Source organism: Medicago sativa, chromosome 3 (genome assembly GCF_051527215.1).
Source record: "Medicago sativa cultivar Bolivia chromosome 3, Bolivia_mono, whole genome shotgun sequence".
NCBI classification, from domain to species: Eukaryota; Viridiplantae; Streptophyta; class Magnoliopsida; order Fabales; family Fabaceae; genus Medicago; species Medicago sativa.
This window is the reverse complement of record NC_140751.1, coordinates 74,724,438-74,743,297: the sequence shown is the minus strand read 5'-3', so window position 1 is coordinate 74,743,297 and position 18,860 is coordinate 74,724,438. Positions and strand designations below refer to the sequence as shown.

At 36.9% G+C, this 18,860-nt stretch overlaps 3 protein-coding genes across 3 annotated transcripts; 1 reads left to right on the top strand and 2 right to left on the bottom strand.

Annotated features, from left to right (window-relative positions):
* Positions 1 to 2,535: 2,535 nt before the first annotated feature.
* Positions 2,536 to 5,475, bottom strand: LOC146940143 (uncharacterized). Its single transcript, XM_085749850.1, has one exon. The coding sequence runs from the start codon at positions 5,473 to 5,475 to the stop codon at positions 2,536 to 2,538; it is 2,940 nt and encodes a 979-aa protein (XP_085605976.1).
* Positions 5,476 to 12,021: 6,546 nt separating this feature from the next.
* LOC146940142 (uncharacterized) lies at positions 12,022 to 13,998 on the top strand. Its single transcript, XM_085753746.1, has 6 exons — positions 12,022 to 12,095; positions 12,234 to 12,337; positions 12,441 to 12,617; positions 12,787 to 12,885; positions 12,999 to 13,241; positions 13,404 to 13,998. The coding sequence occupies exons 2-6, from the start codon at positions 12,254 to 12,256 to the stop codon at positions 13,779 to 13,781; spliced, it is 981 nt and encodes a 326-aa protein (XP_085609872.1). The 5' UTR covers positions 12,022 to 12,095; positions 12,234 to 12,253; the 3' UTR covers positions 13,782 to 13,998.
* On the bottom strand, positions 13,989 to 18,252 carry LOC146940141 (2,3-bisphosphoglycerate-dependent phosphoglycerate mutase 1-like). Its single transcript, XM_085753745.1, has 9 exons — positions 18,029 to 18,252; positions 16,947 to 17,226; positions 16,545 to 16,768; positions 16,164 to 16,282; positions 15,905 to 16,061; positions 15,504 to 15,605; positions 15,300 to 15,419; positions 14,435 to 14,492; positions 13,989 to 14,349 (listed from the first exon to the last, which is right to left on the bottom strand). Exons 2-8 carry the CDS (start codon positions 17,221 to 17,223, stop codon positions 14,451 to 14,453), a joined length of 1,041 nt encoding a protein of 346 aa, XP_085609871.1. The 5' UTR covers positions 17,224 to 17,226; positions 18,029 to 18,252; the 3' UTR covers positions 13,989 to 14,349; positions 14,435 to 14,450.
* Positions 18,253 to 18,860: the final 608 nt, after the last annotated feature.

Below are 18,860 nucleotides of genomic sequence, written 5' to 3'. Positions count from 1 at the left end.
CCGCCAGAGCCCTTATCGTGGTTGGCGTTGTGGATCCTTGTACTTTCAGTGTGCGAATTCTGTTTGCATGATAATAGAAAAAACGTGGATAGAATCATAGATATGAAAAAGGAAAGGGCGCCCGTTAAAAACCCCTGCCCTTGCAGGGGAAAAGAGTGCCACCCTGACCCTGTATTATTGATAAAGTCAAAAGATAAGAGTTGCAGTGGTGACCTTTACATCATCCTTATTTAATACATAATAAAATTAAAATGCAAAAGAAAAGGAATCTAGCTATAATAGTGACGCAGATTGGCCACATTCCAAGTGCGAGGTACGGCGTCTCCATTCAATTCTTCCAACTTATACGCCCCGTGAGCGTACTTTTCCCTGATTCTGTAAGGTCCTTCCCAGTTTGGGAATAGTTTGCCTATTCTGGTTGGGGCGACGACCTGCTTGAGGACTAGGTCGCCCTCTTTCATCTCCCTGGGCGTCACTCTGGAGTTATATCGTCTAGCTGCTCTCTGCTTGGCCGCGAATTCCCTGATGTGTGCTTGCTCCCTGACCTCATCGATGACGTCCATGCTTACCGCCATACCTACTTCATTAGCTTTTTCAAAGAAAATAACGCGTAAATTTATAATAGCAATATTACCCTGCACCAAAAAATGTTAGTCGCCTGACGAAATAAGATAGGTACCTTCTTCTGAAAACGTATCTCGCCTCCATGTGGGGGTGTCGATTTCGACAGGTATCATGGCGTCGGTGCCGTAGACCATAGTGAACGGTGTTTCCTTGGTTGTAGAATGAGGGGTAGTGTGGTAGGACCATAGTACCTGTACTTATTTTGGTCGATGCATTGTTTATACACAGTATAGTAGTAGTTTGAAAATTTTGGAAAGTTGTGGTGAGAGAATATTGATTTTGAAAATTATTCATACCTCATGGAGTTGTTCTGCCCACAAACCTTTGGCGGCTTCTAATTTCTTTTTGATCCCGCTAAGAATAACTTTGTTGGCCGATTCAGCTTGTCCGTTGGCTTGCGGATGAATTACCGAGACGAATTTTGTCTGTATCCCTAGGTTCTTGCAGAAGTCCAACACCGTTGAGCTTGCGAACTGAGTTCCATTATCTGATACTATGCACTTAGGTAGGCCGAAACGACAGATGATCTTCTTCCAGTAGAACTTCTTCACTCTTTCCGCAGTTATCTTAGCGACTGCTTCTGCCTCGATCCATTTGGTGAAGTAATCCACTCCGACTATGAGAAATTTCAGCTGCCCTGGGGCGAGAGGAAAAGGTCCAACGATATCTACCGCCCATTTGTGAAATGGCCATGGTGAGTATACAGAGGTCAACTCCTGAGCTGGGACATGCTTCTTGTCAGAAAATCTTTGGCATTTGTCACATTTTTTTACGAAATTCGAGCTATCCTGAAGCATGGTGGGCCAATAGTATCCGGCGCGGAGGAGTTTGGCGGCTAGAGCCCGCCCGCCTATATGACTGCCGCAAACGCCCTCGTGTACTTCCAAAAGGACCAAATGCGTCTCGCCTTCTCCTAAGCATCGCAGCAAGGGAGTCGTGCGGCCTCTTTTGTAGAGTTTCCCAGAAACCAAAGTAAATTTGGACGCTCGCCTTCTGATTATCTGTTCTTCCTCGTCATCGGTTGGTGTGAATGACCCCGTCAAATATCTAAGCAATGGCTCCATCCATCCTCCTGTGTTCTCGTTGACCTGAAGCACTTCGTCCACCTTCGTGCTAGGTGTTGTGACTACTTCCTGGATAACTGTCCTGTTGTTGCCTGGTCGCTTAGTGCTGGCGAGTTTTGCCAACAAATCTGCTCTGGAATTCTGCTCCCGTGGCACATAAACGGCTTCGAAGAAGTGAAGTTTCTTGGCGAGACTCTGCACCTTGGTCAGGTATTTGGCTAGCTGTGTGTCCTTTGTCTGGTATTCACCTGTGATCTGGCTTGTTACGAGTTGGGAGTCACTCTTGGCTCTTAAATTTTCGGCGCCCATTTCTAGGGCGAGGGTCATGCCGGCTATTAAAGCTTCATACTCGGCCTGATTGTTGCTCGCCTTAAATTCGAATCTGAGGGATTGCTCGATGAGGACGCCGTCCGGACCCTCCAGGATAACACCCGCGCCACTGCCTTTTAGGTTGGATGAACCATCTACAGATAAGAGCCATACAAAAGGGGGTTGCTCCTCTGCTGGGGAGGCGAGCTCTACTACAAAGTCTGCCAACACCTGGGATTTAATACTCCCTCTTGGTACGAACTGGACGTCATACTCTGAAAGCTCGATGGACCAAGCCACCATTCTTCCAGCCAAGTCGGGTTTTCCCAGCACTTGCCTGATTGGGTAGTCTGATTTGACGACGACTCTGTGGCTTTGGAAGTAGGGGCGAAGCTTTCTGGCCGTTATGACGACAGCAAGGGCGAGACGTTCTATCTTCTGATATCGCAGCTCTGCTCCTCTGAACACCCTGCTGACGAAATAAATCGGCTTCTCTCCTGTTGCTGAATCTTCGACCAAAACTGTGCTCATGGCGTTGTCAGATATCGCCAGGTACAGGAAAAGAATGGCGTTCTGGGTTGGTCGCTGAAGGATGGGCGGACTGGATAAGAACTTCTTTATTTGCTGGAGCGTCCTCACATTCTGGAGTCCATTCGAATTTCTCCTTTTTCTTAATGGAGGCGAAGAAAGAGAAGGCTTTGTCGCCGGCGCATGACAAGAAACGAGAGAGAGCGGCGAGCCTGCCTGTGAGTTGTTGCACTTCCTTGATGTTGGTGGGGCTTCTCATGTTGATGATCGCCTGGCATTTGTCAGGGTTTGCCTCGATGCCTCGTCTTGTCAAGAGGAAACCTAAGAATTTTCCCGCCTGCACCCCGAAAGAACATTTTAATGGGTTCAGACGAATCCTATATCTTCGAACCTGGCTCAATATCTCCTCCAGATCTTCAGAGTGACTGTCTCCCTCCTTCGTCTTTGCGACTAGGTCGTCAATGTACACCTCCAGATTCCGTCCTATCTGCGCGGAGAACGCGGTGTCCATAGAACGCTGGAAGGTGGCGCCTGCGTTCTTCAGACCAAACGACATGACTTCGTAGTGATAATTCTTTGTGCTTGTCATAAAGGCCGTTTTTGGAGCGTCCAGCGGGTCCATCCGTATTTGATTGTAACCTGAATAGGCATCCATGAAACTTAGAGTTTTGTAACCTGAGGCGTTGTCGATCAGGTGGTCGATGTTAGGGAGAGGATAAGGATCTTTGGGGCACGCCATGTTCAAATCAGTGTAGTCCACGCACATTCGCCACTTCCTATTTGCTTTCTTGACAAGTACAGTGTTGGCTAACCACGTGGGGTACTTTATTTCGCTGATGAAATGGGCTTCAACTAATTTTTTCACTTCCTCATCAACTGCCTTTCTTCTTTCCTCGCCCATCTTCCTTTTCCGCTGTACTACCGGTTTCACGCCAGCCTTGATAGATAGGTGGTGGCAGGCAATGTCGGGGTCCATCCCTGGCATTTCTGATGGATGCCAGGCGAAGAGATCTAGATTCTTCTTTAGTAGCTTGATCAGGGCGATCTCCTCTTCAGGGGGTAGTGACGTGCCGATCTTTGTTGTATGGTGGGCTTCCGGTCCGATGGAGACCTCTTTTAACTCTTCAGTGGGTTCCAGGCGTTCTTGCTGGAAGCCTTCTCTGGGGTCTAGATCGATCATGTTGACTTCGTGCATTACTTCGTTGCTTGACTTCTTTCTGGTCTTTTGCAAACGCAAACTGTTATGATAGCACTCCCTGGCGAGTTTTTGATCGCCTCGAATGGTTCCGATTTTTCCAGAGTCAAGAGGGTATTTCATTACTAGATACTTTGTGGATAAGAATCCGCCCAACAGGTTGAAGGCAGGGCGACCAATGATGATGTTGTAAGAGCTGGGCGAGTTTACGACGAGGTACCTGACTCGAATGGTTTTGGCGTGCGATCCGCTTCCGAAAGTTGTCTTTAGGGTGATGTATCCTCTCACATGAACCTGCTCGCCCGTGAAGCCCGCCAGAGTTCCCCTGAAAGGTTGCAGCTGCTCTGGGTCTAGTCCCATTCGATCAAATGTGTCGTAGTAAAGAATATCCGCAGAGCTTCCTGGGTCTATCAACACCCGCTTCACGTCCCACTTGAAGATTTGTAAAGTGATGACCATGGGGTCGTCGTCGTGGGGTATCACATCTCGAAAATCTTTGGGCGCGAATGATACCTCTGGTTCGTGCTTCTGATCAGTTTCTTCATATTCCTGGCATAGCATTACCTGCCTCACATATTTCTTTCGCGACGAACTTGACTCCCCCCCTCCGGCGAAGCCACCTGAGATAGTGTTTATGGCGTGTCTTTTTTCGTCGTTCACTTCCTCCTTCTTGTTATCCGTTTTTTGTTTGTTCTCGCCCCTTCTGTCCCTCACATAACCTTTTAGCTTCCCACTTTGTATTAGTCGCTCGATTTCTTGGCGAAGATGAATGCATGAGTCTGTGTCGTGTCCTCGTACCTTATGATATTTGCACCATTTATCTTCATCTCTTCCCATGACGGGGCTTCGGGCTGGCAAGGGCTCTGGGATCAGTCTTGCTTCTAAGACCTCCTTCATGATCCGCTCTGGTCTAGTATTCAAGGGTGTGAAGTCTCTTTGAGAATATGGGTTGAACGGTCGCCTCTCCGGCCTTCTGTAGGGGGCGCGATCTCTGCCAGCTGCTGGTTGATAAGGTCGCCGTTCTGGATTGCTTGCGCGCTCCTTGGCGTCTCTGGCCTTCTTTTCTGCGTTGCTCTCCTCGCCCTTGATGTAGCATTCTGCCCTGGCTATAACTTCTTCCATGGAATCCGCAAGTTTCTGGGCTAGAGACTCGTTGAACTGTCCTGCCCTTAGTCCGTTTTGGAAAGCTCCTACGAACACTTCCTGGTTGGGGTTGATTACCTTGATGGTTGTATCGTTGAATCTGGCCAGGTAGTCTCTGAGGGATTCATTATGCCCTTGTCGTACATTGAAGAGGCTAGTTGCTGGGACCTTGCGATGTCGACTGGCGGAGAACTGTTGTGTGAGTTTCCTGGTCATGTCCTGGTAGCTGAGGATGGAGAACCGTGGGAGATTCATGTACCAGCGTAAGGCGGCGTCAGTGAAAGTACCTGCTAGTAATTTGCACTTCAAAGAATCGGGAGCCCCGACAACCGCCATGCGAGTATTGAAGGCCGTGACGTGCTCCATGGGGTCGTTCTTTCCGTCGAAGGTGGATAGGTGGGGCGGCTTGAAGCCCTCTGGAACCGGTGCGTCCCAAATTTCAGCGGACAATGGTTGTGGTTCAGGGTCATCTAGCTCGCCCTGGTGTGAGTCTTCTCTTTCCTCCAGTTGCTTTTGTTGCATGGTCTCCATCGAGGCCTGAAGGGCATCGTTGTGGTCTTTCAGCTGAGCGAGTTGGGTTCGCATGGATTCTAATTCTTCGGTTGTTGCCATGATGAGAGGCTTTTCTCTAAATCGTACGTGAGGTGCGATTTAGGTTGGTCGAAAAGGGTTAGGGTTTCTAAATCGCAAAGGAGTTTTACGACTTAGAGGTCTCGTTTAAGGGTTTCTGAATCACGGTTTGCGATCCAGGAATGCGGTCAAGGTTAGTTTTACCTGTTCCCACAGACGGCGCCAACTGTACTTGCAAAAGTACGGTAAGGATTCTAGGGCTAAGAATCGTGCACTAGGGTTTAGACTGATGATCAGATGCCTTGAGAATGCTCTCAAGGGTGGTATTTATAGCTTGCTATGGGCTTGGGCTTTGGTTGCTTGGTTCCCAAGCAACAGGGGCATTTGTGTATTTTGGGGCTTTTGGGCGGTTTCTAGAGGCTTCTAGAAGTTTAATGTGGCGGCGCCCTTTAGGGGGCGCCCTAGGGCTCAGGAATCCTTCTGGAGGGCGCCCAGGCCCTTCCAGAGGGCGCCCAGGCCTTTCTGGAGGGCTTAGAGCCTTCTTTGGAGGGTTCCCGTGCCCTTAGGAATGTGATGACGGTCCACAGCCCCCCAAGCACGAGTCTTGGGACAAGGCGAAGTGATGATGACGTGCGCAGGGTCTCTCTGGGATCCTTTGATTCTTCTTAGGAAGATGACGGTCCAAATTTCTTTAACTTTTCCAAGGTATTATTAACATCTTAATTTATCGTTAAATCACTAAAAAAAAAAAATACCTTTTGGGATGATTTTAATTTATTGTTAAATCACCAAAAAATGGCATGATTTTAATCAAGAGTCAAGACGTAAACACCAGGCAAAGGTGGTTATTTTGATAATAGCTTCAAGTCTAACATATATATTACATAATGTATAAAAATAATTTAAACGAGTTGAACTCCAGTTAAAAAAATTAGGTTACTCGAGCAAACGAGTTGAACCTAACGAGCTGAACCGAGTTGTTCGTAAGCTTTAAACGAGCCGAAATCGAGTCAAAAAAATTGTTCGTATCGAACTCGAGTCGAGTTTCGAGCTGAGTCAATTCTTATCGGAACGAATCGAGCTCGGACGGGTTCAACTCAACTCGATTCATTTCCCGCCCTACTAAATTGTTATAAACATCTAACCTAAGGACAATATATGATATTTGACCTTTATAAAATTGAAAAGTCTGAACCCCCTGGTTCAGGATCCTGGCTACGCCACTGTCTACAAGTAAAAATTTTATCTTAAAAATATAAGTTGTTACTTTTGATTAAATAATAATTACATTAGGTTTTTTTAAAAAAAAATATATACTTGTTTTGATAGTTTAAATAAGGGAAATGTTAACGAGTGCTCCCGACGCACTCTTTAAGACTTTTAAATTGTATTTTCTTTATAAAAATATGTATAATTAATGCATTGAAAATTGAAATATTTGACTTTTTATAAAATAATTTATTTTTTTAAAATCCTTAAAGAGTGTCTCGAAAGTATTCGTTAACAAGACCCTTTAAATAATTCTTTAGAACACTACTTTTTTTACAAGATTTTGAACACTACTTACTCCTTTCTATGGGAATATATTTTTCCATTTGAAAACATGCAAAATAATTCATTAGAATGTATTTTTCTTTTGGACAAACCAATAAAAATGATTTTTTTTTATAACTCAGTTGGTAATTGCAAGACAATTAATATGTTGTAGTGTGGATTTAAATTTGTCATTCTCTATTTCTCTACATTTAGGCTGTATGCCTCTCATTATAGGCTACTTGACTCCAAATAAGATGAATTTATCTAGTTTGTCAAAATATTAAAAGTGATCGTGTTTTAACAATTTTATTATAGCTTAATATAATATATAATAGTTATAAAAAATGGAAATTGTATTAAATATATGTATGAAGTTCGGCTGGGTTTGATTCAGTTTTAAAAAATCAATCGAAAATTCGATTCAATCCAAATGATTTTTACAAAATGACATTCTAACACATCTAATAATATTCGATTTTGTGTGATTTCCGTTTTATGGATTAGTTTAAATTTTAATTTGAATCTGTTTAAATTTAAACATCCCTAATCCAATGAACCAGTTCTATACTTGTCCGTGTATGATACTATTGTCTGCTTGTACTTTATCCGTGTGAGAAATGTTTATTTCACATCAACAACATAGTATTTGGTTTGCCACCGTATGGGTTCTTTGGAAAGAGAGGAATGACCGTGTGTTTAATAACACGACTTTGACACCTTTTCAACTTGTCGACAAGGTTAAGTTGACATCTTTTTTATGGTTTAAATCCAAACAAGCAACTTTTATGTATAGCTATCATGACTGGTGGAAGTCACCGCTCCTTTGTATGGGCATCCATTAGTAACTCCAGTTTGCTTGTACATTCTGCTTTTGTTTAGTTTTGGTTAGCACTATTCTCTTGTAATTACTATTAACTGGTTATCCTTTTTAGCACACCTTGTGCGGGGATAATTGCAGTTGTTATTATATATATCGATACCATTTTTGTTTGTTCAAAAAAACATAGTATTTTTTACGTTTCTGACTTTTATATAATTATTTCTCTCTTCCCTAAAAAAAATATAATTATTTCTCTCTCCTTAGGTCCAATATAAACATAGCATTATAACTAAAAATAGTTCCCTTCAAAAAAAAAAAAAACTAAAAATAGTTAAATGTGTATTTTAGAGTTTAGACGATGTCGGCGTTGGTTTATAACTAAAAATAGTACTATAACTCGGCTGGTGTAAATGTTTAATTATGAGATCTTCCTTCCTGCTTACCAACTACTTTGACAAGATCTACAAATAGTTAAGGAAGCTCTGTCTTTAGTGTTTTGTTTTGTTTGTCTCATCATGCTTTATGAGTTTTGGATTTTTTTTTCATTTTGAGAGGATGAGTTTTGGATTTTGATCACTTTGAAAATATAATTGTTTTATAGAAACAAAAGGAAAAAACTTTTGGAAAACATGTTAGAGAAGAGATAATAAATAGGGAGAAAATGAAAGAAAACTGTATCATCTAAAAGTGGACAAAATAATGCACGAAATAAATTGTGTATGATGGAAGTTTTAGATTACTTACAGCATGGCATAAATAAATTTATACCTATACTGACAAATGAACTAACTTTCTAACAAAATTGACCTAACTTCAAATGTTAACGAGTGCCTCTGGGGCACTAGTTAAGAAATTATAAAAGAAAAAGTTTTCTCGGAAATTGTGTATTTTACCTTTTGAAACTTGAAAAAATGTTGCTTTTAATGCTGACTTTGTTTTTTCTTTCCATTTATACCTGTTTAACTAGTGTCCCGGAGCACTGGTTAACATGACCCCTAACTTATTACCGAGTTAAGGCAACTATAGTAATAACCAAAGTGGTTATAAACACATTTTTTCCATTTTTATAACATTCATTTTAACACTCTTTCTTTTATTAGATGAAACTCATATAAAATGTTATGCTTTACGATTTGGAATAAGAGAACTATACAAGCGGTAATAACCCGAATCCACACTACTTCAACCAGTAAGCCTCTTTTTGATAATGCGTTTGTAAAATATGGTTTGATCAAAAGTACAATAAAAACCCTACATTGACTTAAAAGAAACTAGTATTTGAAGCTTCTGAAAATTACGGCAAAAACGCATTGAAAAACATGTATATGGGTGTTTGTGTGTTCTGATCGAAAAACTAAGAGAGAGGGACGGATAACAATCAAGATAAGGTTGAATAATTGTATTACTACTTTGCTTTTCTTTTTCAGGGGTCCACCATTCAACCTAGCACTCTATATAGAGAAATGATATTTGTACATCCACTTTTTGACAACTTTTTGACAACTTTCTCTCTCATACTCACATTATATTCTTATTCTCTCTCTTCCTTTTTCTCTCTCCATTGTTTTGGACCAATGAAAAGAGAGAAAATAAAAGTTGTATTTAAAGTTGTCCAAAATGGTTGTCCATGTATCTCTACTCCTCTATATATGTCTCAGGTTCAGGCAATCAAATTTCCATCGTAGCATGTAGTTACCATTTTCTTTCCATTTCTCTCTACTTTTTGCATTTTTTTTTTATCTCTCCATTTTTTGCATTTTTTTTTATCGCTCTATTTTTTTTGCGTTTTAATACTTCTTTCGATTTTGATTATAAGCTCACTTAATAAATGAGTGAAAATCCATTTTAGTCCTTCATTAGTTCTGTAGCAGTTATATTAGTTCTCAACCAATAGAAAGACCATATTTTTGTAAAATTAATTCGAGACAATTTAGTCTCGCTGTCAATGTTTATCTCCAACCACTTTTTTCTCCCTATTTTTGACTTGTGATTAGCTATATGTTGTCTTACTAGCTACCACATGCAATGTTTACAAAAATAAGGGATGTTTATGGCCTTACTAAAATTTGAACAATTTGATCATCCTAAAAATTAAAAGTGAAATTAGTCATTATTTTTTTTATTTCTTCATGACAAAAAAAAAATTAAAATGCAATATGTTAAATTTTAAGAGACTAAATTGATACTTTTACCTTTTTGTCGGTCATTTTTTCTGTTTGAAACAATCGTGATAGCTAACACTTGCCGAAAACGAAAGGGTGTCGAAGAAAATAAGAAACATGAAACAAAATGCATGAAATAAAAACAGAAGGGTGTGTTAAAAACAACCATTCATTCTCATATCGTGAACCAAGAATTGATTCATTCATGCTATTTCAACGTTCAACACGACAATTCATTATTTTATCGTAAACACGTGAAATTTTTTGTTTTATTTTGCTTTTGTTTTTAAATGAGAAACTAATTTGTCCCCTTAAAAATTCTTTTAATTCCATGTTGGCACTTAATTGACACCGTTAACGCCACATAGTTAAGTTAATTGTACACATCATAGGTTCAATAATAAAAACCGATTCATGGATTAAATTGTCTCGATTTTAATTTATTAAGACCTGAATAAGATCTTTTTATTTGTCGAGGACTAGTTTGGCCCCTATATAATTTGTCGGGGACCAAAATGGTTCTTCACTGTTAATAAATTGTGTCCATGTACATACATCTCTATCTGATTTAATATTCAATTTATTTTTAAATGACCTAATTTAAAAATGTGTATCGTTCACATAACATGTTTTGACCTTATTTTTCTATTAATATATAAAGATAAAATATATCATATAAGAAATTGTTGGATTCTTCTCGATGAATATTTTCAAAATATCAAATTTTCGTAATTTTTTCTAATAGATTATTAAAGATATTTAAATTCAAAATTGTACATTAACACAGATAACAGAGTCGATGATCACATAATATGGAACGGAAAGAGTAAGATTCTTTTATATTTTGGATAACACATAGTATGATAATTTAAAGATTTACATATAAATAAAACTTTTGTTGATTCAGATATTTCATATAAATAAAACCAGAGAAAAGTATGATTGGTTCAATTTAATGAATCACTCGATTACGATAGTATTATAAATGAGATCTTCCTTCCAACTACCTACTGTTACGTACGCTACTGCTCTGACAAGACCAACTAATGGTTAAGGAAGTTCTGTCTTTTATTGTTTGTTTTGTTTTGTTTTGTTTGTCTCACGCTATATGAGAAATTAAAGAAATAATGTTGCTCCTATTGTTGGTTTTTACATGTTAAAAAATTTAAAATAGTAAGTTTATATTAGATTTTGGTTATATTATATTAAATATATCACTTTTTAATAAATAATTGTTGTTTTTTAATAAAAAAATAATATTATTTTTAATTCCTTTAACATGTGCAATATTGCACATGTTAGACAAGTCCATTTTATAAAATAGAAAACTCACTTTTCATATTTTTTTTTTGTAAGTTCGGTATCGGCCCAATAACAGACTAATCTAATCGGTCAAATCTCACCGTTCACTTGGGGATGCCTCACTTAGAGAGTATAGCTTTATTTAGACTTAAGCTATCGAAATTGACATCAAGTAACCTAAAATTTAGAAAGGATCACACTCCAAATTACAAGCAAACATCTCTAAACCAACCCGAATAAATTTTTTAATTTGAGACTCTCTTCAAACTTTCACTTTCACACACATTAATGATTTCTTTATAGAAACATTTTTATTAAATTTATTGAGAAACACAAATGTGTTTTCTTTTTTCTATTATATCAATAATTGTACGTGCAGTTATGTAAAAGTAGCTTTTTTTTATGAATTTATTATTACGATCACTTTTTGAATTAATAAATAAATAAACATATAACCTTTTGGAAATCATTGCAGTGAAAAGATAAATTGGGAGAAAATGAAAGAAACTTGTATTATCTGAAAGCGGACAAAAATAAGTTTTAGTTTACTTACAGCATGACATAATGGAAGGCCTTAACCCTTAAGTTCATGTGGCTACTAACAAATGAAAACATGGTGGTTATAAAATTGACCACAAAAAAAAAAAACAATAAATGAAGACAAAATTGACCTAACTAATTAAACTGTGTTAAGGCAAATATAGTAATAAGTAATAAGTAATAACCAAAGTGGTTATAAAATGAATGGTCATGCTCAATGAAGAAACCAAACTAAAATATATCTCTTAAATTCAGTTTGGTTCTCTCAAAAGTTTGGCTTGCCTGCATCAGTGTTGCTAAAGGTAAACCTAGATATGATTATGGTTTGTATAATTATACTATACTATACTAGTTACTTGTTATGCTTTAATTATTTTAAATAAAAATGAGGAACTATAAACTAGTACTATATGATGATAAATTGTTACTGATCTTTGCAGTCTATAAAGTCAAGAAGACAATGAGTGAGAATCTGAAGAAAACTGCCTCTGATGGCCATGAGAAAATGTTACCAGTGTCACTATCACAAGAACAGCAGGCTAAGGTATGTCCAATAATTGAAATCTTGGAGCATATGAAAATTCAAACAACAATATTTTGAGTGAAGGATGAGGTAGCTGATAATAGTTTAATTTGGTGCATTCCAGATCATTGAGGTGAGAAAGTTGATAGGAACATTATCAGATAAGGAATCTGTGTACTGTTCTGATGCATCCATTTCAAGGTATTTAAAATCACAAAATTGGAATGTTAAGAAAGCTTCTCAAATGTTGAAAAAAAGCCTTAAATGGAGACAGGAATATAAACCTGAAGAGATTACCTGGGTAAGTTACTGCTTGCTTGTCTTCACTTTTCATTTCACAAATGTTGAAACAAAGCCTAAAATTGTTATGGCTGTGTTTGCTTAGTGTTCAGATTGAATTGAAAGATGAGGCTTTTTTTAAGTTAGTTAAAGTAAGATGAATTTAACAAGTATGTTTTTTCTTGGTTAAGGATGATGTTGCTAATGAAGCAGAGACAGGGAAAATGTATAGACCAAATTATTGTGCCAAGGATGGAAGACCAGTACTTATAATGAGAACAAATCGCCAGGTTTCTTCTGAAAATCACTTTTAATACTATCATCATGTCTACTTCAGCATGAGTGAAAAATGGAATAATGATATCATTTCTGATTTCATTTTTTGTTTTTGTTTTTGCTACAGAAGTCGAAGACATTAGTAGAAGAGATTAAGCATTTTGTTTACTGCATGGAGAATGCAATTCTAAATCTTCCCCCTCACCAGGAGCAGGTGATCTGGCTGGTTGATTTCCATGGTTTCAGTTTGTCAAGTGTATCATTCAAGATGACGCGTGAAGTCAGCCATATATTACAAAAATATTATCCGCAGCGCCTCGGATTGGCAATCATGTATGATGCGCCTGGGATTTTCCAACCATTCTTCTCGGTAACGAAATAAAAGTCTCTTTTAAATCTTTTAGACTGTTTTTTTTTTTCAGCAGAAGTTGGAACCATAAAATGTTGATATTTTAATTTTGATGTTTGCTGCCGATTAGTTTGATCAATGTTCTTGAACTATTTTGTAATGTAAAAGAATGAATTGTTGCAGATGGTGAAGGTTCTGCTTGAGACCGAGAATTATAATAAGATAAAGTTTGTTTATTCTAACGACCAAAACACAGAGAAGATTATGGAGGGTTTGTTTGATATGGATCAACTTGAACCTGCATTTGGTGGGAATAATGACACAGAATTTGATATGAATAAATATGCTAAGAGAATGAGAGAGGAAGATAACAAGACGCACTCCTTTTGGACACATGCAAACTCTCCATCATCAGTCTCACACAATGTTCCTCCTTCAGATTTGACCAGGTTAGTAGCAGATTCTGATGCTTCCAACGACGAGAAAATAGTTGATTCGTCAGTTCCTAAACCTGATCAATATATCTCAGTTACTCGCGGGGACACAAACGTCATGGCATAGAATGAGAAATTACTATATAGATATCTTTGAAAAGTGACGAGTCAACTGTAATGCAGCATGAGCTATGATATTCTAGTTGGAAACCTAGACTTAAGAGATATGATATAAAACTTATGTTGGATTTATGTTGTTGATATATGATTTTACCTTGTAGCAAGCTTGAAGGCTTTTGGCCTTTAAAATAAATAAAGACATTACATATTTGCATTCAGCAGAATTTTATGCTTGTTTATTGTCGAAAATACTTCAATAAGTATGACAGTATTTCCAAATTGGCACTCGTTTTTTACAGTATTTCCTCAACTGAAAGTATTACAGTATATTTCCACATTTTGAAGTTCATGAACAACAGGATCATGTAAACAATCACTTAAGATAAATGTCCTAAAAAGTTGGAAGCTGGTCTACCATTACACATGTTCAAAACTATAGTATAACAACCAAAATAACCTAGCTTTAGGATATGTGCTAATTAATATTCAAGACACCTAGCAGTAATACTGAGAACAAGCTCCCACCAGTGACTCATCTGTGAAGCTTCTGATCAATGGTGAATGTATTGTATTTCCTGAAAGTGAAACAGCCCTAGAATCAAAATATAGCATATTAATAGAGAACGAAAAGGAAAACAAAAAAAAGCAACCCGTGTTTACCTAAACCATATTATTTTTAGAACATCTCATCCAACTTCTGCCTGTAAAGAGCCAAACGCTGTAACCAAGTAAAGTCGTTAGTGGGCATTGTGAAATTAGTTCAAAATAAGATTTAAGAAATCAATAATGAACGTAACTCCAGCATCATTTTAGAGCAGTCTATAACAGATTACTAGTGACTAATGTGATAAATTAATATTAGATCAGATAAACTGCCGACGTCAATGACTGACACTTATTTTGAGGTAGCAAAGAAGACTAACTCAACAGTTAATTATCAGAATTTCTTACTCATGCCAACTAACATCTTAGAAAGCCAAGAGAAATATTTTGATCGAGAAAATCAACGGGTCAAGGTATTACAACTTTCTATTAGGACTAGATTTATCTAAGGTACTCTTGACCTTGCAATTCTACCAGAAAGAAAAAGGGATAAGAATATATTACTATTATATAAGCAAACATGTCAAACTAAGGAGCTAAGCAATAAAAAAAATTAAATATAGTCCTCAATCATGAATGAAATTCAATTAATATAAATCTTAAAGGCCTTTCCAACATACGATCTAGACTCTCAGTCTTACACCTAGTACTTGATTACAAGAAGTGTAATATGAAACATATAGTTCAACAATAATGACATGTATCAATAACAAGAATAATACCATAGCACATAGCGACATGAAGCAAATAATTTCACAAGCCAAACACTTTTGATGTTCTATGTTTTATATTGCTAGTGGACTGCAAGTGCCACTGCAACCTTCCGGACAAACAATATCCATTTTTAAATCAAAACTTTCTAATATTCCTAAAAAAATCATCTTAAATGGGACGGAATATAAAGGTCGTATAAAATGCATACCTTGGTATAGGCATAAACTCCAGCTTCAGTTGGTTTTATGGGACTCCCCCTCCTAATGAATCTTCCTTCTTTGAAAATGTAAAGCATTGGAATTCCAGTTGACAGTTCTAAACTAATAACCTGTCAAAAGGCGGGGAAAAATTCATGTCTATATAGTTCACATGCGACTTAAGAGAAATTTATAATTCTGAATAGCCCAATCACCTCCTGGGAAGTTAATTTGTCGAGATACATGATAATGGATCTCAATGAATTCCCGTGTGCGGCAATCATAACATTCTTTCCAGATAGAAGTTGGGGTTCAATCTGCAATATTGGTATCAATGGATCAGTTCTGCATCAAAGCCGTATGAAGATAACTTCAACCATACCAAAAAATTGACCTTACAAGTTACAATATGTATAGAATTTTAGAGTAACTTCTAGTTTAGAGATTCATTTACTACATTTGTCTGGATAACTTAAATATCAAGTTTGCAACCTCAAAAAACACTTAACTATGAAGTTCAACCAGGGAAAATGGGGTGGAAGTGCGGAACAGAGCTTCACCTATTATAAGTTCACATTTTTTAAAAAATGATGCAAAAAACAAAATTTCCACCTACTTGGTCTCTGAAATAGGCAACTGCTCTTTCAGCACACATTTCCAGACTTTCACCATTGGGAGGAGGTATGTCATAGCTTCGGCGCCACTCATGGACTTGTTCTTTCCCATATCTGTCTGCTGTTTCTTGCTTATTGAGACCCTGTAGTTCTCCATACCTGAAAGGATAATAATTATGAAACACTGATAACATGTCCGTGCTATTCAGCACGTTGTAAAGGAGAAGTTTCAAAAATTAAGGACACAAAAAAGATTATTACATTCTTTCATTTAGTTGCCAAGCTGCTATGACTGGAATGGACTGCTTTTTTGTATCTTCACTAAAAACTTGACTCCATGCCTTTGCTTGTTCACTCTCGTTGTGCATAACAATAGGCACCTGCAGGCAAGTTAATGGTTAATTTTAGAAAATAACATTTCAATACATTGCAGCAATAACAATTATAACAAAGACTAATTTTCTGGATTATTATGCAAGTATTACTAGATTTAAATTCTTGTCGTTTCAATTGAGTACTAGTCATTCTAAGTGTACCATACTTACTAATATTCTCTAAGCTTTGTAGAGAAAACAATTATAGATACATAATTGTGTTGTGTCACTCTTTTGACAGCTAAAGATAATTATTCATTCTCGCTACCTTCTTACGGCGGTGCTGGGTCATGGCAAGCATGGCTGTCATTTGTGCACGAATCAAAGCAGATGTAAATATGAGATCAACTGGAATGCTACTAATTCTTTTTCCAGCTTCAATTGCCTCATCTATACCCTTCTTGCTAAGTGGTACATCAACACAACCTGTGAACAAATTCTTCTCATTCCACAACGACTCACCGTGTCGAATAAGGATCAAAGCTGCTTCATCTGAGTTGGAACAGATAAAGAACAGTAGTTAGATAACATCCAATCATATGACAATTTCAACTATTTGAATGTCTACCAACCTAACACTCGATGATCCAACTTCAAGAAGCAACCAACAAAAATATACTCGGCACAAAAAGAAAGCAATAAAAATAAATCGACATGAAATTTATCATACTTGATTTCTTGGAAGTGTCATTGGTGTTGCTTTTTGAAGGGGACAACACCGGATCAACAACTGACGTCTGTGAATGGGAAGCTGAAGATCGAATTACAATACAATTCCTCTGGCCAAAGCGGCTACTTATTCCCTTTGACAAGCCATTACTGCAGATAAAATCCTTTGTCGCCAACCTTAATACACCGCTTCTGATATTTTGGTGATGATTCAAATTACCAAGATGAGAATGAGATTGCAAAGAGCCAATAGCATGGTGACATACTTCAGCTGCCATTATCTAAAAGATTTCAAACAAAAAATTGAGTAAGATCGTCTAGTCTCATATAAACCAAAATAACTAGCTTACACTCCTTAAGAAAAGTAGTAGCTCATATCATTAAATTTTCACAAAAACAATCAAAACAAGTTATTGTAATTTTGAAAGTGCAACTCATATGAACTTGTTCCATGGAAATATAAATCTAAATCAATTGAGGAATAATAACATTAAATATAGTAGAAGTAGCTAACATCTACTTATTATATTTCAGACCACGAAACATTTTTATTCTTTATATTCGAGACCAGAGTACATCTTAGGTCCTTTCTGGATAAACACCTTATTTGCAGCTTATAGCACAAATGCTTATCACCACAAGCGTGTTTATGTACAAACTATTTCTATAGCAAAAGGTAAAATAAAGTAAAATTGTTTTCGTATAAGCTATAAGCTGTTTCCATAAGCTTATGAAAATTAAGCCGGAAACAGTTTATGAACATGTCATAAGTTCTCCCAAAACTTATGTCGGTAGATAAACTCAAATAAGTCAATCCAAATCAAGTTTAAATGAGTTTCATGATGTGCCATAAAAAGCGCATACTAGTTTAGTTTTACCAATAAGAATGTTCAATGCAAAACCACAGGAAAAAAACTCAACTAACAAACAATTACAAACAAAGTGATTGCAGATCTATTATATATTAGTAATTTTCATCAATAACATTAAGTCTAAAATAATGGATACAAATTAATCAAATTACCTTAGATGCAAAAATAATGAAAGAAAATAGCGAGAGAATGAAAAAGAGAAAATATATACCTGGTTTATATAAGGTGAGTGTGGCGAGAAAAACGAGGTGGAGGCAATGCAAAAATGAGAGAAGAGAAGAGAAGAGAAGACGGAGTAACAGAAGAAGAAAAAGGTATTGATTCGAAAAAGAACGTCGAGGGAAACGAAGTTGTTGGTAAGTCTCAACTCAAGTGGCGACACAAGCAAGGTCAATTGTTAATAGAACAAATCGGAAAAATTTGGTTTTGTAATTTCGTTGTTCTGTTTAAAAAGTTATGTATTTATGCACAGAACAGAACAGCCTCCAGGGAGTTTTATTTTGGGGACAAAAAACCAAAACAGTTGTTGTCACACTCAGGTTGTTTTAATTCTCTTTTTTTTTTTTTGGAATATTATTTTTGAATATTCTTATATACTATATTTCCTTTTTTTCATAACATTTCTTTTTCTTTTTGGTTTAATTATGGTTTTAATTTCATATTTTCACAAAAACATAAATTCGATTTCTAAGATCAACAATTTTTTTTGTCGAACTTTACATTTTTATGAGAATCAAAATGTTAATAAAAACAAGTCGTTGTTTTTTTTGGTGGCCGAGGTTTGAACCCCGGACCTTGCATATATTATGCATTGTCCATACCAACTGAGCTATGCTCACGAGGACAAGTCGTTGTTTAATTGTACTCACAGTTTTACAAATATAATATAAAGATAAATATTAATGCTCACAGTTTTATTAAAACAATACAAAAATAAATATTTAATCTAAGTTATGTGTCAGGTCAATAATATTTAATAACTTCCTAATTTCTCATATTAATAAATTAGATAGCTTAGCTTTATAGATATTGATATAATCCAT

Excerpts from the sequence above, each read along its gene's own strand:
- LOC146940143 (XM_085749850.1), bottom strand. The coding sequence starts at position 5,475 with ATGGCAACAACCGAAGAATTAGAATCCATGCGAACCCAACTCGCTCAG.
- LOC146940142 (XM_085753746.1), top strand. The coding sequence starts at position 12,254 with ATGAGTGAGAATCTGAAGAAAACTGCCTCTGATGGCCATGAGAAAATG. Across the intron at positions 12,338-12,440 it reads CACAAGAACAGCAGGCTAAG|ATCATTGAGGTGAGAAAGTT; the intron begins GTATGTCCAATA and ends GGTGCATTCCAG. Across the intron at positions 13,242-13,403 it reads TTTTCCAACCATTCTTCTCG|ATGGTGAAGGTTCTGCTTGA; the intron begins GTAACGAAATAA and ends GAATTGTTGCAG.
- LOC146940141 (XM_085753745.1), bottom strand. The coding sequence starts at position 17,223 with ATGGCAGCTGAAGTATGTCACCATGCTATTGGCTCTTTGCAATCTCAT. Across the intron at positions 16,062-16,163 it reads TGGCAACTAAATGAAAGAAT|GTATGGAGAACTACAGGGTC; the intron begins GTAATAATCTTT and ends TTATCCTTTCAG. Across the intron at positions 15,420-15,503 it reads ACAAATTAACTTCCCAGGAG|GTTATTAGTTTAGAACTGTC; the intron begins GTGATTGGGCTA and ends GCCTTTTGACAG.